Source organism: Cucurbita maxima, unplaced genomic scaffold (assembly GCF_002738345.1).
Source record: "Cucurbita maxima cultivar Rimu unplaced genomic scaffold, Cmax_1.0 Cma_Scf00021, whole genome shotgun sequence".
NCBI lineage: Eukaryota > Viridiplantae > Streptophyta > Magnoliopsida > Cucurbitales > Cucurbitaceae > Cucurbita > Cucurbita maxima.
In genome coordinates this window covers 2,095,201-2,120,964 of record NW_019272037.1, presented here as the reverse complement: position 1 = coordinate 2,120,964, position 25,764 = coordinate 2,095,201, and the positions used below count along the sequence as shown (strand labels likewise).

The 25,764-nt window shown below is 36.9% G+C and overlaps 4 protein-coding genes and 1 non-coding gene across 9 annotated transcripts; 3 read left to right on the top strand and 2 right to left on the bottom strand.

The window, feature by feature from the left end:
- Positions 1-184: 184 nt before the first annotated feature.
- Positions 185-4,611, bottom strand: LOC111495472 (tobamovirus multiplication protein 1-like). The gene is made up of 11 exons (XM_023145531.1): positions 4,228-4,611; positions 3,702-3,792; positions 3,562-3,614; positions 2,843-2,935; positions 2,242-2,313; positions 1,972-2,044; positions 1,793-1,838; positions 1,610-1,673; positions 988-1,041; positions 735-812; positions 185-636 (listed from the first exon to the last, which is right to left on the bottom strand). Exons 1-11 carry the CDS (start codon positions 4,378-4,380, stop codon positions 544-546), a joined length of 870 nt encoding a protein of 289 aa, XP_023001299.1. The 5' UTR covers positions 4,381-4,611; the 3' UTR covers positions 185-543.
- Positions 4,612-5,415: 804 nt separating this feature from the next.
- Positions 5,416-5,487, top strand: TRNAW-CCA. Its single transcript has one exon. It is a non-coding gene; the product is annotated as a tRNA-Trp (tRNA).
- A 355-nt stretch (positions 5,488-5,842) lies between these two features.
- LOC111495453 (pentatricopeptide repeat-containing protein At1g61870, mitochondrial-like) lies at positions 5,843-8,883 on the top strand. 2 transcript variants are annotated; one of them, XM_023145509.1, is made up of 2 exons: positions 5,843-7,330; positions 7,624-8,883. In XM_023145509.1, the coding sequence occupies exon 1, from the start codon at positions 5,904-5,906 to the stop codon at positions 7,116-7,118; it is 1,215 nt and encodes a 404-aa protein (XP_023001277.1). In that variant the 5' UTR covers positions 5,843-5,903; the 3' UTR covers positions 7,119-7,330; positions 7,624-8,883. The 2 variants fall into 2 exon arrangements, with proteins under 2 accessions (XP_023001277.1, XP_023001276.1); XM_023145508.1 differs by having other exon boundaries at positions 7,614-8,883.
- A 670-nt stretch (positions 8,884-9,553) lies between these two features.
- On the bottom strand, positions 9,554-18,916 carry LOC111495410 (phospholipase A I). Of its 3 annotated transcripts, none has more exons than XM_023145437.1 (18): positions 18,088-18,916; positions 17,670-17,817; positions 17,453-17,531; positions 17,172-17,325; positions 16,861-17,070; positions 16,516-16,761; positions 16,274-16,436; positions 15,929-16,189; positions 15,724-15,845; positions 15,190-15,351; positions 14,021-14,213; positions 13,403-13,539; positions 13,197-13,335; positions 12,795-13,001; positions 12,224-12,695; positions 11,918-12,134; positions 11,722-11,811; positions 9,554-10,410 (listed from the first exon to the last, which is right to left on the bottom strand). In XM_023145437.1, exons 1-18 carry the CDS (start codon positions 18,628-18,630, stop codon positions 9,967-9,969), a joined length of 3,987 nt encoding a protein of 1,328 aa, XP_023001205.1. In that variant the 5' UTR covers positions 18,631-18,916; the 3' UTR covers positions 9,554-9,966. The 3 variants fall into 3 exon arrangements, with proteins under 3 accessions (XP_023001205.1, XP_023001206.1, XP_023001207.1); XM_023145438.1 differs by having other exon boundaries at positions 17,453-17,528; XM_023145439.1 differs by lacking the exons at positions 17,670-17,817; positions 18,088-18,916 and having other exon boundaries at positions 17,172-17,336; positions 17,453-17,528.
- Positions 18,917-20,124: 1,208 nt separating this feature from the next.
- Positions 20,125-24,868, top strand: LOC111495443 (RNA pseudouridine synthase 6, chloroplastic-like). 2 transcript variants are annotated; one of them, XM_023145488.1, is made up of 9 exons: positions 20,125-20,457; positions 21,982-22,110; positions 22,221-22,464; positions 22,550-22,631; positions 22,805-22,920; positions 23,006-23,060; positions 23,305-23,416; positions 24,085-24,254; positions 24,347-24,868. In XM_023145488.1, the coding sequence occupies exons 1-9, from the start codon at positions 20,259-20,261 to the stop codon at positions 24,629-24,631; spliced, it is 1,392 nt and encodes a 463-aa protein (XP_023001256.1). In that variant the 5' UTR covers positions 20,125-20,258; the 3' UTR covers positions 24,632-24,868. The 2 variants fall into 2 exon arrangements, with proteins under 2 accessions (XP_023001256.1, XP_023001255.1); XM_023145487.1 differs by having other exon boundaries at positions 22,210-22,464.
- Positions 24,869-25,764: the final 896 nt, after the last annotated feature.

Below are 25,764 nucleotides of genomic sequence, written 5' to 3'. Positions count from 1 at the left end.
GAGAATTTTCATTCCAAGCTCTGTAAAAATAAATGAAAATTTTCACAAGGATGATGATTCAAATATGAGACGAAGACATTAATTAAGGAGAAAGCTTCCCGGTCTCCGACCCCCTCGGCCATCTGTTTGTATTTTTAAAATTTTTGTTGTTATTTAGGACTTCTATGACACTGTCAATCGTGTTCGCAAATCAATCTACTTCATCACTTCTTTACAAATACTTAACAAAATCACAAACAAGAACATCAACAAGCAAAAATAAATTACAAGCGGTTCTCTGATTCCTCGACACTTGGATACAAGATCAAAACACAATGCTTCACCTTACAGAAATCTAATTTTGCACATTTAGATCAAATAGAATGAGTTGTTCTAATCAAACAACACCGGGGGAAGAGCTACATAATATCTCTCAGCCAGCAGCAAACAGCTTGGTCTTTCTTTGACCTCACATGCTACAGCAGAATACCACATTAGACCCACCTCTTCATACATTAGACCCAAGGAGGGGCGGACGTGTTCAGAATGAAACATGCATATTAACTAGCGAATGGGGTGGTATTGAGCTGATATTCTCTTAGGAGGCAATTTGCGTAATATGTAAAGAACTAATGCTGAAGGCAGAATTTCGACCAACTGTAAGTTCAATAAAATGGTTTATATCAGCCTAGAGTAAGCGGATTATATCGAAAACAGAAATACGAAGCACGAACAAGCCTAGTAAAGCGAAGTACCGAGTAGTAGATGAAATTCAGAAGGGGGTGTTCTAAAACGTCAAGTGATGCATTTGCATCAAAAGCGGATAAAGCAACCTGCACTCAACAGTTAAAAAAAAAAACAAAAAAAACCTTGTGAATTCCATGCATTGTCAGAAAAGTTTTGTTTCTTCAACCACAGAATTCAATCCATTTATAACACCCTATGCTTAATTAGCATTCCCAAAAGAGGACGGGCTTTCATTACTAGAAGGACGATATGGAACCATACCACAAAGCATCGAATGAGGAAGCAGGTGAAGCATATGGCGGTTACAGATCCAACCTGCAATTATTTTTAAAAGATAAGCATGATTAAATGGATCCTTAATATACATGAAAACCCACAAATTATGGTTTATAAGCCTGCAAATAACATCATGAATCCTGCTTTACGATTGAAGGAGTTTACTTTTTCTATTATCGTCATTTATGTCAAATTTTAATATACAAATCCCACAACCTGGGAAACAGCTTGGGATGTGGAGAACATAGATTTTTATATATATGATAGATCTGAAGCTTAAAACAATCATATTTTCCTAAAAATCAGCTCAAGTTTAATGTATAAATAATAAGTTGCACACGTTGCAGAAACCAAGTAGTCTTCTTAGCCTATTGCGCCCTTGTAATCATGGTATCTCGGTAACAAATTTCCACAGAAAAGTCAATGGAATTTGACCAGACAATTTGTTTTTATAAATTATAAAATTCACATTATCAGTTACCAGAATATCACATACAGGTATGGAAGAAAGAGATCTTCATAAATAACTCAACTTTCTTCATATAATAGGAAGAAAATGGCATTTGCGGTTATATCATGATAGAGGACTAATAAATTGGACACATACCTCATGAAGTTTCTTCCTTCTCCCTTTAGATTCAATCGGAAAACGTCTAAGCATGAAAAATAATCTAAAGATTTCCATACAAGAGAAGAATCAAAAAATAAATAAATAAATAAATAATCAAAGATTATACAAAATCTCGATGCATTGAATAATATGTCCACCAGACATGAAGCAGATACTCACCTTCCACCATATATCAAGAAGCCTACTGCAGCTATGAACGACACCACTGAGAAAATGAAAAAAAGGAAGCAGTGGTTAGAAAGGGAAAAAAAATTATTAGTACTGATAAAATTATCTTCTAGATCCAATCTACAAAACCTGACCTTTTGTACACAGGAAATGAGGATACAAAGACTAACCTGCAATGAAAATTTTTCCAATGAATTCCACCAGGCTGTTGTCATCCACCCCGATGTATATCCAAATGCAAACCTGTCCAAAAATTACTAGTTATTAACTTTGAGTTGAGTTCAACACATAACATGATTCAGCAAAATCCCCCATGGATTTGAATACCAGGAATTCCTTCACCCTTCCAAATAATATTCTGAATTCAATCAAAGATTTTAAAGTATGAATTGGCTACTTTTTGAATTCCAAACAAGGGTAGCTAAGAGTAAGTGGTGTACCTGTATAAGATATATCACACTGTTGACTGAAATGTACACTGTTCGTAGTTTATCTGTTGGCAGACTTCTTGCCTGTTCAACAAAACAATCAATGAAAAATCAGCAATCTTCATTGTGCCCCAAATGATGGCAATATCAACGACAGCTTTGTTGAACAAACTCTCTGTGGTAAACACTCAGTACTCTTTATTAAGACCAATCGAGAAGAGAATTACAAGACACTCTGTAAAATACTTTTTGTTGTTTTTGGATTTCTTGAATAAATAACCTAGGTAGGGTGGAGGGGTATTTATACTAGAGCCTAAGCAATCTACACCTAACAAATCTAAATCTAAACCTAATTTTTTTCCTAAAATATCTTGATCTCTTTCTCCTAAAATCTATAGGTATCTCTCCTAAAACCTCTAGGTATCTCTCCTAAAACCTCTAGGTATCTCTCCTAAAATCTCTACTAAAATAAATATATAATGGGCTCGTACAATTATTGGGCTTGACTCTATTGGCATAGTGATGATATTTCAACAATCTCAGCCACTAAAAAGGGAAGACAGCCTTGATTGCAAGCAAGAAAATAGATAGCAAAACAATACACAAAACTTGCCTGGTGGTATATCTCTGCCCAGAAGAGGACTAGGAGTGTGTACGTTGAGAAAAAAAGAAGACCAGGAAGTTCCAATAATAACAACAGTAGAACCTGAATCAGAATTAGTTGACATACTTAAGTAAAAAGGTTTAGTATTCATGGCACATTTAAAGAATTTAAGAGGAGATAGGACTATGAACAACTATCATATTATGAAAGTTCGATAAAAAAAAGAAAAGAGAAACGAAGATGCCATTTGGAAGTGTTGTTAAAAAAATGTTAGTTTTGAAAATTATTTTGTGTTGAATTGTTTACAAAATGGCTGTTCACTTGGGAATAACTCTCGAGTGTCTCAAGAACAACCAAAAGCACAGGCCATAAATGATAGGGAGTAGTTCAAAGTAACCTATAATAATTGCCAGAGTTCCAAAATTTGTAGAACATTTGTAAGAAAATCTTCCACAAAAGACACACCAATACGATTAAGTAATCTCTTATATAGGTTTTCATCATCTTCAATATTCAAGCAAGCTAATGCAATATTTTATCTCGTAAAACAGCTTTGCGACAAGTAGGCTAAATAACATTTGCAAATGTCTGTTTCCCTTCTGTGAAAAAAATAAGAACTGAAAATTTGAGTCCATGCAAATCCCAAATAATATTTGAGATACAGATATTGCACAGGAAAATTATCATAAATGATATCAAAGGTTCAGATACTGCTCAAGTAAACTTACTTTTGGTTGCAAAATAAACACTTGCTTGTGGAGCCCAAACACAATTGCGCGTACTGAATCACGGAGTAAGAATTGAAACTATCAATCAAAGCCTTAAGTGCCTCCATTGAGAATAAAGCGAACAATAATCTTTATATTACCTCCATTGACGATGAAGTTCATTAGATGGAAAACCTTCTGTGTTGTCCAACCATATTCAGGAACTCTCAGTTCGATCCTAATCAATTGAATCTGCAAGCACGTACACAAACTAAGTTCCGGATCCCCAAAATCTAAACCAAAATTCGTACTCTACAGCTCTATTTTCCTCTTGAAAGCTTAAAGAAGCTCTGAATTAATAATGGAAACACAACTTGGAGATTTGCATTCAAAACCCGGAAAGTTATGAATTAATAATGGAAACACGAATTGTACTTGCAGGAATATGAAATTCTCATTCTCCTAGAGTTCCATTAAATAAACCATAACCATAACCATTGGCGCCCGTCCGTTGGTACAAGGAGAAATTCTAGAAAACTGGAACGCACTCAACCCTACCAATCAGCTAAAAAGGGAAAAAAAACACACACACACACACACAGTTCAAAACCATAACAATAACGAGCTCTCGAACACAGCATAGCAGATAGTTTAGATGGATGAGATACGGAAGCAGGAGAGAGATACCAAAGCAACGGCGGAGACTATCGCGTATACAGCACAGAGAGAGTAGAAAATCCGATCCTGCCAAAAAGTAGATTCGTTGATGTCATTCCACCAGCTGGATGCCGTAACGCCCATCTCCATGGCCGTCGTCAAGTTCAGCTGCAGTCTCGCCATTTTTCCCCAATTAATGAGGAAACTTTCTCACTAATCACTATCGCCCTTCCTCTCCACCGTAGATTCAGAGAACCAAAGTTCCGATGAATTGACACGGCTAAGCGAACGCCGGCGAGACAGCCACCACAACGCCGGCGAGGAGAGAGAGCAAAGAAGAAGAGGGATTGTTGTTTGATTTGGTCGGTCTTTCCAAAGTAATCAATTCATAATTCAGGAAAGGCCATAGAAAAGAACAATTCTACTTATGTTTCCCTCCACATAAATTATATAATCCGTGCTTTTATTTCTTGTCTTTTTCTTTTTTGTATTTCTGGTGCCCAGTTGGATTATCTTTTTTACAAATATTAAATTAGATACAAAATTATAATTGGGACCCACACGTATTATCTCTAATGATAATTTAATTTAAAATTACAAAATAAATGTTTAAAATAGGAAATTATTTAGTATTAGAAGAGGCTAAATTTAAAATTTTGTAAATAATGTTTAAAATAGCACGAACTTGACTTTAGTAGTGCGAGTTAGACTTGGTTTGAAGGTTAAGTTGACCAAAGTTAATTGACCTAGAGCTTCATGAACGAATGAACACAACTTTGTAACTCTAGATTGGACCTAACTGAAAGGTTGAGTTAACCTAGAGTTTGATCCGCTCGAGATTAGATTGAACTTGAATTTATTTTCACTTTAATTGTAGTTTATTTTAGCTTTTTAATATTATGTTGTTTCTACTATCACTCGTAATAATAAAAGAAATAATAATTTTTGGCCCAATAAATATTAATCCTTTTTAAGTATTATTACTACTATTGTTATATTTGGATTTGTTTTTCTTTTATTCTTCTTATTATTTTGTATCTAAAAAAGCTTTTCCTTTAAAAATAAAATAAATTTAAATGTTATTGGTTATTATTATTTTTATTCAATCAATTAATGCTAATCTAAATATAGCTGAACTAATTTTAAAACTTTTAGAATTTCTCAACATTTTGAAAGTATTTTTATAATTATATTTTATTCACGATGATAATCAACAAAGGATCCGTGGCGCAATGGTAGCGCGTCTGACTCCAGATCAGAAGGTTGCGTGTTCGATTCACGTCGGGTTCAATCCTTTTCTTCTTATTTCTTTTGAATTTGAAGGTTTTTGTAAACATTTATTTTATATTTTCTACCGACCATTTGCAATTGAAGGATCCGTGGCGCAGTGGTCGCGCGTCTGATTCCAAATCAGAAGGTTGCGCGTTCGATTCACATGAAGTTCATTCTCTCTCCTTTTTTATTTATTTTTCAATTTGAAGGGTTTTTGTGGGTAATATAGTACTTTCAGTTGGCTCTCAATCCCTGCCGTTCAATTGTCATACTTTTCCGTTCTCAAATCGAACGACGGCAAAGATTAAAGGGCTCACTAATTTCCCTGTTTCACACCTGCACGTGATCGGGAAGCCCGCCTTCGTCTTCTAGCTCTTCTTAAAACCCTAGACCTTTAACCCTCTATCTCTCTCTCTGCTAATCAATCTCAAGCTATGGCGCTTCTTTATCGCCTCCGCAATGTGTTCCCTTCGAATTCGACTTACATCAACCATCGTCTTCACTACCGTTGTCTATCGACAATCCTTTCCCCTGATTCCACTAATCCTTTGTCGGCTAAACAGAAATCGAGGGCCGCATTGTCCCTACTGAAAGTTGAGGACAATCCTGAGCGTATAATCGATATTTGCCGAGCCGCTACTCTCACTCCAGAATCACATCTTGATCGCATCGCTTTCTCTGTTGCTATTTCTAAGCTTTCAGAGTCCAAACACTTCGATGGGATTCGCCTGTTCCTCGAGGAATTGAAGTCTCGTCCCGACTTGAAAAACGAGCGTTTTGCTTGCCACGCTATTATTCTCTATGGCCAGGCCAATATGCTCGATCATGCTATTCGCACTTTCAAGCAAATTGATGAACTGGGTGTGCGTCATTCGGTTAAATCGCTTAATGCATTGCTATTTGCTTGTAATGTAGCTAAGGACTACAAGGAACTGAAGCGGGTTTTTATTGAGTTTCCTAAGATTTATGGAATCGAACCAGATCTCGATACTTATAACAGAGTAATCAAGGCGTTCTCGGAGTTGGGTTCCTCGAGTGCAGTGTATTCGATTGTGGCGGAAATGGACAGGAAGGATGTCAAACCAAATGCGACTACTTTTGCGAACTGGCTTGCTGGGTGCTACAAGGAAGAGAAGTATGAGGATGTTGAGAAAGTCATAAATTTGATGGGAAAATATGGTGTGCGGCGTGGAGTTAGTACATATAATGCAAGAATACTGAGTCTTTGTAAATTGAAGAAATCATCAGAGGCGAAGGCTTTATTTGATGGGATGTTGTCGAGAGGTATGAAACCGAACTCTGTTACATACTGTGAGTTGATTCATGGATTCTGTAAGGAAGGAAATCTGGATGAAGCTAAGAATCTTTTTAAGAGAATGATCAACAGCGGTTGCCAACCTGACAGTGATTGCTATTTCACTTTGGTTTATTTCCTTTGTCGAGGAGGAGATTATGATGCTGCTTTCAAGATCTGTGGCGAAAGCATGGAGAAGGGGTGGGTTCCAAATATCACTACGATGAAGTCTCTTGTTGATGGATTAGTTAGCATTTCAAAGGTCGACGAGGCAAAGCAACTTATTGGGCAAATCAAGGAGAGGTTCTCAAAGAATGTTGAAAAGTGGAATGAAATTGAAGCTGGATTACCTTAGTGAGGAAATTCTGGGATACTTTTGCAGCCATCAATACCAAGCGAGTGTTCAGGGAAATACTAGAGGACGCGGCATTTTTCTTGGCTTCAGCTCATCACCCTCTGCTTATGTTTTGCAGGTTCAATAAATTGTAGGCTAGCAGTCAGGTCCACTTCTGAGAGGCTATGCCGAACATTTTATTCTTGAAATATGGTGGTGGCTCTTCCTGTTAGGTTAGTAATTGATGCATCGGTGGAAACAAGGTTGTTTTAAAGCAATTGTGTGTCAATAAAAATAGCAATTTTGTCTTCAGATTTAGTCATATCTTTCCTGTTATATTCAACTCTCCCTGCCTGCCATAGTTTATTTGGATAGGAAGCAAGTGCCAGATAAAATGCTTCGGTTTTTTGTGCATGTTTTCACAGTGATTTTGGATTTTTATGCAATTGTCTTACCTGGACTGAGTTACAATTGTATTTGCTTATTCATGTGTACATTTTGAATATGCATTTCAAGTGAAGTACAGGTGATGCTGGTGCTAACTGCTACCTGCACCACCAACCTAAAACAAATAAATGGCAACTGAAATTCTGTAAGACAATTGGATGGAGAAGGCATAGAAAGTCAAATGAAATCAAGAAATCTTGAATCTATGGTGGATTGGGGTGACAGGAAAGAGTAGTGAAGACCACAATATTGAAGAACTAATATTTTCCAGGAGAACTGTTTCTTGCCCTTCTCTTCTCTCTCTCATGGACCTGCAAGAAGAAACTTGTTAAGGGATGCAGGCCGTCCATACAATTGCAGGAACAAACAACAAAGTATCCCTGAGAAGAATTGAAAATTTTCTCCAAAACTGAATTACCTTGACGGATGAAACAGCTGATTGGTTCCTTCTTTCTCTGGCTTGTCGGAATTGGATCCGTTATAGGAGATGCTACATTGAACAACTCGCATTTAAGCAGATGCTTGGTAGCTGAAGATTATGGAACATCATCTGCATGTTTTAGCTGTGGAAATTATTCTGAAGGATCGTGTAATTGATCCTGGAAATCTTATTCATCTGATTGCTTTCAGAAACATCAAAAGCCGATGAGCAAATTTTCGGGACAAATCGACTTCTGCTGCGCTTCTTCTTCCTTCGCCACGACATTACGGAGTGCCAGAAAGTGGGTGGCGAACTGCTGCAGCCAGAAGTAGGCATGTCAGGTGCTTGAGGCCTTTGTGAGCTGCTGCTGCTGCTGCATCTTTCAAGCTCAATCTTGGCAAAATAATCAATTTCCTTCTTGATGAGTGAACCAATGGTTCCTCGAGTTCCAATGGCAACAGAAGCAGTCGCAGCCATTTTTTCATGGGATTTGCAAAATGTGGTGCTGGGTTTATTGTGTTGCATCCTTTTGATGTAAAATTAAAGAAATGCAAAGAGGCTTTTGGGATGAAGGAAGTGATGTGATGTCGTGGGGGGTCCTTTTCGTGAAGGGGTTGGGATTCCTTGCTGGCTTTGAGTCTAAGCCACCTCCTTTTTGATCTTTTTATAAAGCCATCTACCCAGGTAAAGTGTTTTGGAAGAGAGATAACAGCACAGCTTGAGATTTTGACATAATATTCATTCTGAGTTCCCTACCCCTGGCGATATTATGATACCTTTTCTGCTCTTTTTATTTTATTTTGGGTGAACAGTCCCCTACAATGATTTCTGATAATGATTTGTTGCGTGTGCCTTTTATTTAACATTGAAAACTAAGATCAATGCTTTCGAATAAAGGTGGATCGTTGATTGAGCTTGTGAAGATTTCTTGTGCACCCTATAGGGAGCCCATAGCCCATCCCATTGATTGCTTTACTTGACAATGTTGGGGGGCCATACTCACTTATGCTTTGCTCATGCCTTTTCCTAAATGACGCCTTTTCCTTTTGTGTAGGTAGGGAGTCGTAGGGAGTTGTGGTTTTGTCAATTCATAATTCGTGACCATAACATAAAAGGGTTAAGCTTATAGTTTCCTTCCATAAAGGTTAAATCTCATAGCTCTCCACCTCCAAATCAGGTTGAAATTTTAAGCGACCAAACTCTCTTTTATAATTTTAAAATGAAAATTTTAAAATTTTATTAAATACAAAATTAAATATTGGAAGCTTTATTATGCAATTTTTTTTTAAAAAAAAAAAATAGTTGAGAAATAAATTATTCAAAACAATCTAATTATGTCAAAAGTTGATTGAGCTACGCTAATTTTACAAATCCATTAGATATAAAATTAAATTTGAAGTACTATTAAATTTGTTCGAGTTGAAAGTTATACTAGACTTCGATCTAAAAAATTCTATAACTAAATTAATTTAATCATACACTTCTTTTAAAGGGAATCATCATCCTGTATTTATGATATAATGTATTAGTAATCTTTTTATTCGAATAACACTTTAAAATAAAGATGGTAGGCATAACTTAGTAGAAGTATGACATAAAATAGCATTTCTTTCCACTTTCATATTCGAACTTGCAATCTTACAAACACATATTCCCAATGGAGTCTGGACCATTCCTTCGAGTAACAAACTACAACCACGGTAATCAAGAAGTCCTAAAAGAAGAGGACTTATGACCATTGACATTTAAATTTGTCTAAACAAAGTTATAATTGAACAAATAAGAGCAGTCAGAAAACCTTTCGAGTGCCTTATAACTATGGCATTCAAAAAATAGTTATTAGTAATAATGAACACAGCGAAAGCCTCAAAATTGGATCATCCCTCTTATTTTCTTGAACATTCTCTATACTCCACTAAAAACCATCTACTGCCGACTATTGTGTCTCTATGTTATAAATCTTTCATTTATTTTTTAACATCAGTGAGATTGATCAAGATATTATTGGACACCAGGGAGATGGCATGTATACCTCAACTTCGGATGCGAAGCAAGAGCGTGGCGTAAGGCATCATATACACTTGCACGCTCTCGGAATAAAGAGTCGTACAAGTGACAAACAAACTGTGAAAGTTCCTCCTCATTGTCATCCCAGGTATCCAAAGAATAATTTCCCATTTTCTCAACATCACTGTCTTCCCAGTCACTTGTGGGACTGGAAGGCTCAACATCATCATCTTCTCCCTCCTCTTCGCCAAGCTCGAACTTCCCGTTTTCAATGACATCATAGTCCCCTGCCTGGAATGTTGTCGATGGCATTTCAGGGGGTTTGCTTGAAGAACATATTACAGCTTTAGCCCCGGAATTCAAAAAGGCTCTAATTAAAGCTGGGGTTGGCCCATAAGTTCCGGTGCAGAAAATGATCCTGTCCCTCCAAGCACCAACCTAAACAAAATTCAGACATACGACTACATTAATGGTAAAAGGACATGGTTACAAGCGGATTAACTATTTAATACTAGGAGAACCATATATTTAGAAAGTTATTGATTCATTCTCCTCCCTCAACCAAGTGAAGGACAGACAAATGTAATGTACAAGTTTCTACCCATCAAATCTCAAGTATCATCTTGAAGCTTATTAGAAAAACCATCTTTTAAAACTTAAGCTATCCTAGCTGTAAAACAAATTAATAATACTCTGAGCATCAAACTTCAAAGAAATAATAGTCTGAAAAACCTTCAAGGATATAGGTTTAGCAAGCACAGATTATGGAAGGAAAAAAGGCAGTGACTCATTGACCTATTTTCAAAATATTTATGATTACTCGAGATCTCTGATAGAACTCAAAAATGTTATTTGTGTTCAAGAAGGAATATAAGGACCAAGGGAGGATTTGAGAACTCCCCAATCTCCTTAAAAACCAGCCACCCTCCGGTTACATAAAAGATGTCCTCATCCCTTTCTCTCTCTTGCTATATTTACAAATATTTAATCTAACCCCTTGCTAACAAAGTGGCCTCACTCTTCTAACCATGGTTCTCAGTCCGCCCCCCACCCCAAGTTTATATCTCTCCCGTTCTACCCCACTACCTCCTATACATCTTAACTACTAGGTGACTCTCAACCCCCGACCAAGAACCTTCTATAACTTTGAAAACACAGTCATTCATCCCTAGCCAAATATTTCAAAAAGAAAAGCGAGCAGCATGCCAAATAACTCTTCATCTATCGCCAAAGAGGTGCATGCAAAAGCACATCCCTTATCATGGCTCAACCACCTTTATAGGAGTCTAAACTAATACCAAACATCTTCAACACCTTTACACAAGTGACATCTCCATACAATAATAATCCATATTCACAGATGCTCGTTTGCTGGGGACACTAACACCATGATTCGAACAAAGGCCAACAACAAACATCTAGAAAGAAAAGTGAGGATAAATCATCGAATTTCTTGTCTGAAAGGGCCAAACCAACTAGTTCTGACAAAGGAACCACATGAGAAAAAAAAACTAAACAAAATCAATTGGAGAAAACATTTTTTGATTAGAAAATATGAAACCAACAATCTCACAAACTTTCACCGTTCCAATGATCCTCCTAGGAATGAACTTGAAACCCTCCCCAATAAAGAGTTTTATAATTTCTTTAACTAATTAAACATGCATCAATTAAAATATATGGCACGAACTTTGAAGACAAAAAAAAAAAAAATGTAAGAGAATGATTATAGAAAGATTTGAACCCTACCATCCAACGAACATCATCAGGTGATAAGTGCAAGGAAGGAACCGTTCTACGAAACAAGTAAGCCCCAATTTCTTGGTTATCCTCCATAACCTTCAATACAAACATCCGTTGATACTCAGAACTTGAGTGCTCTGTATTGTGATTTTTGACTAACAAGGAATCACGAGGAAGAAAGAAAAATGTCAAGATAACATACTTGGGTTTGTCGTCCTAAATAACGATGGACAATGCCTCCAATTTGGAAGTATGGTTTGAGTGCCACCAGATCAGACACAGTCAAGACATTGGCAAGCAATGATGCACCCTTTCTACGATGGCTCTGCATGGCTGACAACAAACTGAGTTTAACACTTCGCAGAAATTTCTCTGCAAGTTCTCCTGGTTCTGCGACTACAAAAACATCATTTTGCCAACTACAAGAATAAAGAATGAGTAAGTCAGGACCAAATGAAAAGGTTGCAACTAAATTCATAAATCATAAACATCTGCCTCATATGTTGACCTTAATATTGAGCCCGATGAGTCATTTTGAAGGGCCAAATGTACAATGCCCACTTGGGGTGAATTCTGTAACTTCTCATGCAATACCCGTACAGGTAAGGAGAGTTCTCTGGGTCCTGAAGGAGACTCTGGGGTGAATGCTGCACCTTTACCCAATTGACCATCTAAGCTTAAAGGTGGAACTATATCAATTCGACCAAGCCTTTGTGGTCCAGCATCAGGACTAAACAGAAGTGGGCTTGTTGGAAAACTTCCAGTAAACAATGGTGATGTAAAAGGGGTTGGGAATGTTGATGAAGGTACAGTCTTCAAAACCCCAGATGTTCCTTGCATAAGGGATATTCGAATTCCATTTTTGGAACAAAATGCTTCAAGTTCACGGGCATGATGCATAAATCTTCCAGCATCAGGACTATGAGAAGCTTCAATCAGTAGTACATTCCGTCTCCAACCCAAAGAAGGGCTATTCTCATCTAGCATTTCCAGAAAATCAGTAGAATAACTGGTTAGTTCAATTAAATCCAAACAGAATTATTGAGCAGCTGAAAATGCCATGAGGACAAAACAAACACCTGCTGATGATGCCATGACCCGGGAGAAATGAAGTGGATTGACGTTCTCCGACCACTTTTCATCATGTTGATAAGGCATGATTAATCTTTCACAGGCATTCTTAAAGGCCAGATTATTACTTTGGATATACTCCTCAACAGCAGCTTCCAACTTCAGCCAGACTGCTGGATCAGTCTCATCCAGTTCCATATCACATCGTTCATCCACTGCAATAGATTAAATAGTAGTAATGATAAAATAAACTATGGATCATATGCACGTCTCTGTTTTCAAAATAGAGGTGCCACAGGATAACCCTAAAATATTTTAGGGTCAGAATTTGGTGAAGGAAAATAACTGCACAAATGAAATTTCACGCAAATGTTAAATCAATTACCCATGTGCACATTAAGACATCATACCTGGGTCAAACCTGAAATAATGTATTTCAGGCAGCATGGGTAATAACGTACTCAAGGCTTCCTCCACTCGGTCCACAGAGCATGCACTCTCAATAAGCACTTGTCCAGTGTCCAAATAACGCCACCCACCTTTCCTCACCTAAAACAGTGAAGACCGGTTATAGAGAATTAAAGTAATCAAATTATTCATACGAAAAGTAAATTACCTTCATTGGAGTAGAGCCACTGCCAACAGAAACTAAGCAGTCAATTCTCGCATCAGGCCATAGAAGCTGTGCTTCTCTTATGCCAAAGATAGTAGGATTGTTTGCCACTATGGCTCCATCTTGCCAGCGATTTAGATCTTAAAAAATTTCAGAGAACCATGAATAAATATATCAAAGATGAAGGTTTTGAAGACCATGAATGAATATATCAAAGATGAAGCATCTTTATCTTTAATTTTTAATAGATTAAAAGTATGAATGAGAGACTCATTATTAAACAATTATGTGCACCCTACTCACATGTTGAAGTTAATTCATGTCATTAAATATGAAATTGCAATCAATCTTATGACAACCAGGGGAAAGTTTTGTATTATTTGATTCAAGTCATTATGTCCACCCTACTAGCATATTTTATTCACTAGCAACTTAATTTCACTTGAAATTGTGATTAAAACTCACAACACCCATAGAAAGTTCTGGCAAATTTAAGAAACATGTGGATTTTATATATGTAATTTATTAATTTACAAACTAGAATAACACAATGTATGGTATTAATAATTAATAAAAAGGAAAAACAATATATTCGCTTAAACAAGAACCAGGAGAAAATACCATCTGAAAAATCATCAAGATAGTAAGGAGCAGCGGATGATGCTCTTATGGCTTTCCAAACTTGGTGTTTACAACTTCCGATGAAAGCACTGCACTTATACCCGTCTGGGGCACTGGCCAAAGGTGATCCAAACACAGTAATTCCTGAACTGTCTGAAATTGCCAGAGGTACCTCCGGTGTTCCAACAGGATACTGCATAAAGGTAGAATGCAATGCAGCAATTGCTAAAATCAGATCTAGGAGTAGTTAATGCAAAGGAAAACAAGCTGCTTTAGTTGAGGATTTTCTTTGAGTTGTTCAAGAAACGATCAAGAGTCTTGATTGTCTAGGCCGTTTCTATTTTGTGTCTCATTTCAATACTTCTCTGTCTCTCTCTCTTATTTCTTAACCGCTCACTTATTTTTCTAAATCATGTTTGGCTTAACTTCGATTAAACCATTATGTTTAGGTTCGACCTTAGCTTGGATTAAACCATGCAGCATCGATCAAATTTGTTTCTTATCGGAAGGAGTCCAACAGATTTTTTTCTAAACATGAAACAACTTTTCATTGATGGATGAAAAACACAAAAAGTTTAATGAAACAACCTCTAAAAGGATTAAAAAAACAATAAACAAACCAAAAATAAAAATATGCCAAAACAGCACCCACCAAAAGAGAAAACCAACCAAAAGCTTTAAGAGAAACAATAACAGAGAAAAAATCATTTTCTGTTGCGCTATAACTATCCTGTTGTGCATATAAAAACCTATCAGGCTCTGGAGGGCGTGGAAGATAAATTTTAAGTGTAGCATAAAATCCATTACGTGGCTTTTTTGTAGCTGCCAATGCTGAAAGGATTGTAGTCAAAAACAACAGGAAAGAAATACTTTTTCATTGTCATTGAACTATCCAGTTGTGCATATGAAAAGAGAACCATCAGAATTCAGAGAGTGGAAGATGAATTTTCAGAATGGCATGAGGTTCGTTCCATGGATTCTTTGTGATTCTTCATGCTGAAGAGATTAGAAGAGAACACATTCATTTATTATTGATTCTACAGGATAGAAATTCTTGTTGCACTCTGTAATCTAATTTTTGTTGTAAATCATCTAATTCATACTGTGTATCTTTTCTTCTAATATACACTTTCTGAGCCTCACTAAAGAAAAGAGTCTTGGTCTCAAACCTGATAATTGCGGAATAAGAAAGGCTGAGCTGGTACCATGCTCACCAAGGTTGACACGACAAATACTTTCGGGGGGTTTTTAACTGCAGATTCTATTAATAGGTCTCCATCCTCATCTTCACACATTTCCTTCAATAGCCTCTCAAATTGATCGGCACTATGCTGCAAGACATCATCGCAAGAGTATTCCATCAGCAACTTGTTGGTGATAATAAAATGCAAAACAACAAAAGTTAGCATATTTATACATAGATCCTAATTTACAGGAGAGAATATGATGTATCCACCATGTTCGGTCATTTATAATTATAATTTTAAACAATAAGTTAGATAAGAGTGACCACTAAAAGAGATTGATGCCTTGCTATCGAAAGAGTGGAGAAAACCAGAAAAACACTGGGTTGACAAATTTGACAAGAATTTTCTTTCGAAAAGTTCAAAAGCTAACAAGAGCTTCCCATAACCTAAGATAGGTAAGGTGGAACCACCACAAGAGAGACACAATTGTGCAAAAATTCTAGGAAATAATCGTACTTTAGATCCATGGACAACAACTCTAAAACTTTGTGAAGAACTTTTGTAAAGTTGATCCAGCTTTTCTCTCCAGGAAGCAGCTTCACTGTCCTTAGGTGTAGGCTCAGCAAAGACGAGTTTTCCTACAATCCAAAATAACATGTTTTACCATGAAGTGATGAAGTGCACAGAATCTAATCATTGCTTACCCTTGCAGCAACCTTACCGAGATTTTTATATATTTCTTCACATTGATCCAAAGTCATCTGCTTAATACCGAGGGCAACAGCTAGCATGCCTCCAGTTGATGTTCCACATATAAGATCAAACAATTCATGTATCCGCCTTCCAGTTCCCTTCTCAATTTCTTTAAGTATTTGAACTGTTGCCAAACCTTTCATGCCGCCACCATCCATTGAGAGTATTCGCAGTCCTTGTTTTGCTACTGGTCTCCCTTTCATGGCACGTCGTAAATTTTCATTCTCCCCTACTCCAAAAAAAAATCTATTTGAATGGATTGTGAAGACATGAAACTCAGATGTACACGTTGAATTAGATAAAAAATACAAACCAAGGATTGCTAGAGCTCGAGCTGCAGCTTTATTCACACGTGGGTTAGGTACAACTGTCAAGCGTAAGAGTAGTTCACGCAACTGTTCAGAAGTAACTAGAATGCGACGATTGTCTAAGCAAAATGCCAAGTTTCCAACTGTTAATAAAGCTGACCTTTGCACCTGCAGAAAAAGATTGTGAGAATTACATACGAAAGGGTAGAGAAGCAAGGCACAAGTTAACTGAAGAATTTAGACTTGCCTCTGGATTTGTCTGGGCACATAAAAATTTCAGGGATTTCAAAAGATCCTTGGTCAACATTTTCTGAGATACAGTGTCGGATGTGAAAGCCAACTTAGCCACAACTTGCAATACAGAAATTACTTCATCTTGTGAAACAGAATTTAGAACAGTTTTAATGGGCTGCATTATGTCTGCTTTCATCAACTGCATTGCAATGGAAACATCTGCAGCAAGAGAAGAAAGAGCAAAGCATGCTTGTACAACCTGCCAAAAGTAATAACTGTTGAAAATAAACCTAGCAGAAGTATCTCTATAAACAAATAAGTAAAAAGGAATAATCAAGTTCAGAAACACAAGTCTCACCACATGACGGTTCTCACTGCTTATCATACTTATAAGCTGATGAATTGCATTCTCATCTTTACTAATAACTGCACGATTTCCTTTATCTTGCATGATTTTTGCTAGGGCAGATGCCAGCAAAGGGTGGTGGCAGGAAGAAAAACGGAAAATAAGGGAGAAGAAGGCACTAAGCTTATGTCGAGATGCACCAAAATAAGAGTTATTTTCCATCTGCACATATCAAAAGTAAAATCAATCAACACAAAAAGTTATGTCTTATGAGTTAATGCAATCCATTATTTGAATATTTGCATCATTTTGTTCAATGCTACCTCTATTTGAACATCCACAGATCTCAAGTTTTCATCTGCCACAAGTCTGATATTTGCAAGAGAAAGATGGCGTAGATTGTGCAATGGCAAAATTTCAGGAAGAAATTCGAGGGGATTACCAAATAGTCTAAGAACACGTAACTCAGACATAGCCCTGTCACAAAGCTGGAGAAAATCATTAGACCCAAAAAAGGGATCACCAAATACTCTTGAAACAAGAGGTATAAGCAGTGTAAAGCACAAAGCAGGAGTTGCTGACTATGCAAACTAAGACAAATAACCTGAAGTCGAGAAGAGGCCTAACGAGTTTGTTGTATTCCAACGATAGCTCCACCAGCCCAACGCACTGCCTCAATTCTACTGCTCAACATTTTTCAAAAATCAAATAAATATGGCAGAAGATGTATCAAAGCAACTCATAGTAGATGCTCGTTTTTACTTGGTTTGAGTTTATACTATGCACCAGTGCCCTTACAAGTTATAGAAAACAATGCTTACCAGGTACGGAAATCAGAAAGTTGGAATCAACCCGGAGCACTTTCAAACTTTTGATCTCACCAAGCTCAGGCGGCAAAACTGATAGCTTATTGTTTTCAAGGTACAATTTCTCCAGTTGTGGCAGTCGAGATAAATCTGCAGGCAGTGCCTGGAATGAACATAAATAAAGATTAATAAACCCAACTTCAACCCGACCATAGCAATCAAACGATTGATCTATCAAAAAAAACAACAAGCAATCCAAACATAATTGATCAATCAAAAGGAAAAGAAACCGAAGATGTCGCAAGGTTCCATTGCTTCGAAATACTAAAATATGTATCTAAAAACTGGAAAAGCTGATGAAAACCGCCATTGTAATAAGCATGCTGGCAGAAGGGGAAGCTGATTAGTAAAATAAATTGCCACAAATGCTCACCGACAAACCACAGCCACAAAGATTGAGCATGGTAACAGTTTTCCAGTGCTCGCCGCAATCAATCATCCCCTCGCCAGCCCCTGGCGTCGTCGGTGCCACATTCGACCTAAACAACCGCGTCAGAACACCAATCCCATCATTCTGCTGCCCCGATCCCGCCGACTTCGTCATCGTCACGGCTCTAAGAGGTTCCCTCCTCTTCAAAACCCTCATATCTACGTCCACATTTTCTGCTTCTTCATGATACTGCAATTCTACCTGCACAGCATCCTGCGGCACCGGCAAGGCAACCATGAGCTGAGACTGAAGCCTGAGAGCCACCTGATCTTCATCGTCCCCAGCCGACCAATCCAAATCAATCCGAAATCCAAGTTCATGACCCTGCGTCAAGATGGTCGTCGATAATGACGATGACGACGAAGAAGAAGAACACGACGAAGACGATGAGACACGCTCAGGATTCTCCACATCCTCTTCTGAACCATAATTCAGTTTCAAATGAAAAATCTCAGATGACCGCTTCCATCCCAGTCCCCAGGACATTTCAACCAAATCACAATCTCTTTACAAATTCGCTATGATCCAATCGACAAGTGGGAAACCAAAGTCAATTTGCACCTGGTGCACTGCATAATACCATTGCTCTTAAACACCCGAAAGAAAACACTAATTCCTTCCAAGTACAATCAGAATCTTCAGTAGGCACGGCGGCGATTGATCCCTGGAGAGATAATCGACGGGAATTCATGCGAGCTCCTCGTTCATGTTTCGACTGGGAGACGCCAGAAGAATCTGACACAAAACGTTTAAGCCTTCTGAGTTCCCATTATTTTATTGATTTTTCGTTTCCTCAAGCAAGCACGCAATTTAGCCTTTAGGTGAACGATGTGACGTCGTTTCACTTCACATCTTAATTTCTTTAATTTCACAAATAAAATCTAATGTTTTATCTTCTTTTTCTCTTCACTATCACCCAATTTTATTTTATTACAATTTCGTTTTTATTTAGGTTTTTTTCTCCAATTTCTTGTTCCATTTTTCTTTTCAACCCATTTAATTTTTTGTTCTATATTTTTTAAATTTTACAAATTTAATATTTAAACAAATTAAATAGAGGTAGAAAAATTCCATACCACGCTAAAGACGATGATGTCCATGATAATTTCTTCGATGGTAAAGATTTTAAGCTCGATTCAAATGTAAGAAAAATACAGCAACTAATAAAGTTGTCGTAATTGCTTTCTTACCGAGAATGAACCCAACACGAACGATGAAGCTTTGTTCCCACCACAGGATTGATGACAAAATTAAAATTACTTTATTTTGATTTATAAATATTAAATATTCTGATTTTGGTTTAGATATTTCAAATTTATTCATTTTTTTTTAGTTAATATTTTGATTGGAGTTGTTTTTGCTAAATTAGTAAAAACAACTTTGGAATTTGTTTCAAAAAAACATCTCAATAATTTACTCTAAAAGGAAAAAAACCATTTGACTCTCAAATCCGTGTGAAAAAATATCATTTGTTTTTCAAAAATATTTTTGAGTTAATTTTTTTTTATTAATATTCTTAAACTCTATAAAAAAACATTAAAAAAATATATATATTTAATTTTTAAAAAAAATTTAAAAATACATTTTCTATTAATATATCGTTAAAAATATAAATTAACATTAAAACCGTTCGTAAATAATCAAGGTGTTGATAAACGATTTTTATCTAACTATTATTTTAAAATTTTATGATTATTTCTTTTATATATAATATTCACATTATTTTGAAACAACCATGAAAATAATATTTTCAGTTTAAACTCATTTTTATTAATTTAGCAATTTGTTTTAATAAGTTAATTAACATTTATTTTGAATAAAAAATAATTAATTGAATTTATATTTTTGTTCACCGCACAATATAGAAGTGTGGATTTATTTTTATTTTGATTATTATTTTGAAATATTGTATTTAAAAATAGATCTGAAAATAGGGTGAAGGCTAAAGCATAGTAACTAAAATAATATGATTGGAACAAATGTTGTGAGAGCCCCGAATTATCCTCTTTGGGAGAGAAGGATTAACAAGCATCGTTTTGGTCTCATCAGCACAATCCGGCTCCACAGCCTCCACGGGATGCTGGCTTCCATGAATATAGCTCTAGTGGCCGCCCATGGTTGCCATGACCTCATTACATCACGAACCCTGTCGTGCACATTGGCAAGAACTCGTACTAATCCCGGTGTTGCCATTTGCGGCAACTGCTTTGCTGCTCGGCGTTCTTCGAGTTCGAAGAGCAGCGTGTTCCCTTGTGAATGCTCAACAACAGACATCACAGTTACACAAACTGCAACTAACTCTGCAGAAAATGGGTACTGCTAATTTTGTCTCATGCCTTATTGTTTACTAATTTGATTGCTAGTTTGAACGGGGTTACTGTTGTTTAGTTGTGTTTTAATCGTGTCAATGTGGGATTACGATTTACTTACCTATTCAAACGGTTTGAATTGTTGGATGAAAGTCCTACATCGGCTAGGTGAGGGAATTATCATGGGTTTATAATCAAGGAATACTTTCTCCATTGGTGTGAGGCCTTTTGGGGAAGCCCAAAGCAATGCCATGAGAGCTTATGCTCAAAGTGGACAATATCATACCATTGTGGAGAGTCGTTTTCATCTAACATGAATGTTTATTTCAATGGTTGTGGGGGTATTTCATTGTTGGTCAATCCTACATTTCTAGTTCATGTAACTTGTTGATTTGGATTAGGATCTTGTTATTTTTTTCGTATTGCTTGTCATGAGGTAAAAGTTGCAGAATTCAAACAAAATGGAAGGTTAAGAATAAAAAGGAAGGAGAAAAAAGAAAATCAGTGGCTTATGGCTTGAACTATATGCGGTATATATGGATTATGAATATTGAGCATTGAACCATCTCTATTGATTGGCAATGAAAACTGACTGACTTACTAGTAGCCCCTGTTAGATAAATATGAGCCATCTTGAAATAAGAGGATGGAAATGAAGGAGTAACTAGGGTCCAGACCCCGCAAAGGGGGAGGGAGTCGACTGAACATCTGCCATTGGCGGGAATTATTTTTTAAAGATCATGAGGTCTCCCCATCTTTCGAATATGGGTCCTCAACATGCCCCCTCAAAATGATCATCTTTGGGTTCACCATTCCTAGATCAAATCTTTATTTTTTGGTATCCAATACTTGTTTGAGTGTAACAACCCAAGACCACGACTAGTAGATATTGTCCACATTGGCCCATTATGTATCGCTGTCAGCCTCACGGTTTTAATACATGCCTGTTAGGGAGAGGTTTCCACACCCTTACGAGGAATGCTTTGTTCCTCTCTCCAACCGATGTGGGATCTCACAATCCACCCGCCCGGTGTCTGGCTTTGATATCATTTGTAACAGCCCAGACCCACCGCTAGCAGATATTGTTCGCTTTGGCCCGTTACGTATCGTCGTCAGCCTCACGGTTTTAAAACATGTCTGTTAGGGAGAAGTTTCCACATCCTTATAAGAAATGTTTCGTTCTCCTCTCTAACCGATGTGGGATCTCACATTGAGCTTCATAGGCTCTAATATCATAATAGTTAAACATGAGACTCCGTCTCAAAACCAATTGGCAACGGGAAGCATTACCCACATATCATTTAAATACTGTGAGGTCTCCCCATCTTTCCAATGTGGGATCCTCAACAGCCCCAAACTTCAAATTTTACCTTCTACAGTCAAATGAAGGGAAAAAATGGTTTTCTGGCACCTTTGACGACTACTCTCTTGGATGCATAATGCACTAGCAGTAATCATGATTTGTTATTGAACTCCCTTTTCATGATTCCTTGAGGATTTAGCATGCTAAGACTGAAATTAATTTCAGGTATCCTCAATATCATCGTTTGCTTCCATGTCCCTCATTCAAGGAACCACCACGAGTTGAACATCTGGTTGTTTTGGAAGAGGGACCTGTTATGGAATACATCTCTAAATCCTTGGATCTTCCTCCTCTGTAAGTTCTATCTTTTGGTTGTTCTTAACAATTGATTCTGCAACATGATATTAAGTCTAAATAGATGAAGCATTGAATTAATAGTTTCACTGTTTGAAGTTACGTTGCAGATCTCATTCATTTTGGTGCTGTACATTATGCCTTAGTATGCCCACGGCCTCCGCCAACTGCTACCCCTGAGCAAATTAGACTATTCAAAAAATTTACAGAACCAACATTTTTGAAAGGGCGAAAATCTATCAAAGGGAAAACTATGGGAGAAGCACAGAAGACTTTCCGAATAACTCACATTGATGATTTTGTGGAAGTTGGAATGTACTTGCGTGTTTACGTGCATCCCAAACGCTTTCCAAGGTGAGAAGAACTACCTTTTTTGCCTTTCAAAAACAGAATGATGTTCATAATGGAATGATGCTTGTTGAAATTTACAATCAATCAGGTGTTATGAAATTGATTGGAAATCAAGAATAATCGCCGTGACAGAATCCTATGTGGTTTTGGACAAACCTGCCGGTACATCGGTCAGTGGTTGAACACTTGAACCATTAATCTCTGGCTTGAACATTCACTTATGGAGAATGACACAATTTATACCATCTAGCTGAACATTCATAGAATGACAATTTATTTGCATCAATACTATCTAGCTGAACATTCATTTCTTAGTTGTTGAGTATGATAAATATTCTGTTAGGTTGGGGGCACTACGAACAACGTCGAAGAAACTTGTGTGACCTTTGCAACTCGTGCTTTAGGATTAACGTCTCCCTTGTGGACTACCCATCAGATTGACAATTGCACCGAGGGCTGGTAATGATGTTCCTTGTAGATATTTTTATGTCCAATATAATGCCTCTCTTCAAAATAGGTGTTTTTGTTCATCGCACTTTTGCAGCGTCATTCTAGCTAGGACAAAAGAATATTGCTCCATCTTCCATCGTAAAATCAGAGTAAGTGTCGTGATCTTATTTCTTGAGTTTGATCATTGTGGTTAAGGCACTAAGCAATAACTCTTTGTAACATAAGTTTCCTCTGTTCATTCACTCATTTTCCAGTTTTTATGGTGTTGTAATTTGAATATGAAGCAGTTCATATTCCCATTTAGATCTTCATCATACTCCCTATACTGGTGAAGTAGTTGATGCTTTTTGTTTCTTAATTTGATAGCAATGATTTACAATTTTTTCTTTATAGGAGAAAAAGGTTATGAAGCTTTATCTTGCTCTTGCGGCTGCTCCCGTGCCGATGGGAATAATAACACACTATATGCGGCCAATTAATTTGGCTCCCAGAATTGTTTCTAAAGGCAAGTCTTACAATAAAGCATTCAAATAATAATCGGATGTTGCTTTGAACTATTTGTTGCAATTTGATATGTTGGAGAACATACGTATACCGCTTGATTATTATTTTGCAGCCATAAACTCGAGCACTTAGAAAACCAGTCTTAATTTTCTGCCTAACAAATTAATATGCAAATGGTTGCCCCAGTCACATTAACATTTCAACTCCCTCCTAACCAACACCTATGACAGTGTCACTCCCATCCTTTAACCACCCGAACTCATTGCTAGCAGATATTGTCCTCTTTTTGAGTCTTTTCCCTTTCAGGCTTCCTCTCAAGGCTTTTAAAATGCATATGCTTGGGAGAGGTTTCCACACCTTTATAAATAATTCTTCGTTTTCATCCTCAACCGATGTGTGATCTCACAATCCACCCCCTTTCGAGGCCCAGCGTCCTCGCTGGTACTCGTTCCCTTCTCCAATCGATGGGAGATCGTCCAATCACCCCCTTTTAGGGCCCAACGTCCTTGTTAGCACACCATCTCATGTCCACCTCCCTTCAGGGCTCAGCCTCCTTATTGGCACATCGCCCGGTGTCTAGCCAGTAACCCTGACCATTAATTTATCCATACTAAGGTGTGAAAGGAAGGTTTAAGTCTTTTGGTCGCTTTAAACATCTTCTGCTTGCAGACTGTATTGATGGATGGAACTTGTGTCAGCTCGAGGTGTTGGAATGTAGAGAGGTTTCATGGCCAGTTGCTGATATCGAAGCAAAATACTGTATTGAAGATTGTGGCTGGCCCTCCAAAAAGAAAGCATATGAATGTAAAATCAACCTCTTGACTGGTCGGACACATCAGGTTCTTGGTGTAGTCTTTCTGTTCCTTAACCATGTTCAGAAATTCTTGCATTCATAGTTCTTAAAACGCATACGATGTTCCTGATGATGCAGATTCGAGCACAACTGGCTGATTGTGGAGCACCATTGGTTGGTGATTCCATCTACATGCCTGCGGCAGTTGCAGAGATGGCTAATCCCGGGTCCAACCCATTTGGAAGAAGTAAGAAAGAGTATACAAGCGAAGAGGATAAAGAAATTGCAGTGGCGGAGTGGATTGCTCTGCACGGAAAAGAACCAGCCCTTGCTATTGGACTGCAGGCTTATGAGATTTCTTGGGATTCCGGGGAACACTCTTACAATGCTGGAACTCCTTGGTGGAACCAGGGGCAGTTATAGCTCGATATTGACTCCAAGCTATCATTTTGCATTAGCCAACATTCTCCAAATCTGTAAGGCTATCGTGGCACACACCTAAAAGAGTTGGAGAAAGATACGAAGGGCTTACTGAAAGCATTTAGAAAGTCAATCCAAACATGCTCCTGCTCGAAAATCATGATCATCTATGACTAGCTTAATATTATGTCAATGAACGACATTATTCAATTATTATCGAATCAAGTTTGATGCTATATACATGAATTCAAAAGTATAGTCTATAAGTGGTTTTCCTCGAAGCCTCAAGCTTTTAGTAAGAGCAGTCGGATGAGAGGAGACCTTCACATCCGATTTGAGTGTCGGGATATTATCCTTTATCAATTTGGGATGAAATTGTGTATATATATTTTTTTGGTTGAATCCCCTTTTGTAAGTTCTTCGGGTCCAAAATGTCCCTATTTGGAATACATTATAGTATCAAACTCTTGATTAAAAAAGACTTATGCCATCTCAACTTCATTACTAAGGGCTTTAGAAAATGTTAAAATTGTTTATAAAACTTAAAACTCATAGAAATAAATATGAAAATCATTTACAAACGGGATAATGAGAATTATTTATTTCAATTTAAGTCGAAAAAACGAATAATCCAAACATTTTTCTCACGTAGAAAATACCAATATTTAATTTTGAATGCTTTTTTGATAAACACAAAAATATATATAGTTTTAATAAAATCTTAATAACTAATAATTAAAAAAATCTTAATATTTAATATAATTCTGCTAAAAAAAAAAAAAAAAAAACACTTCAAACATATATTTAACACCTAATGTAATTCCCTAAAGTCAATGGAAAACACCTTTTTCCAAAAGGAAATACTTAGAGCCTCTTAGGTAAGTAATCTTTATTTTACTTTTATATGTTTTTTAGATTTGGTCGGTTTGAACGCATACCAACAATTTTTTTTATATTTATAATTTAAATAGTACAAAAATAATGTTTAAGTGTATCTCAATTTTAAATATGAAATTTTATAATGTCAAGTTATATTCAAAAATATATTTTTGAGATAAATATAGATTTCACATTCAAACTCAATCCTGTTAAATTAAAATACATATTATATAATATATTAATTATTTGATATAATA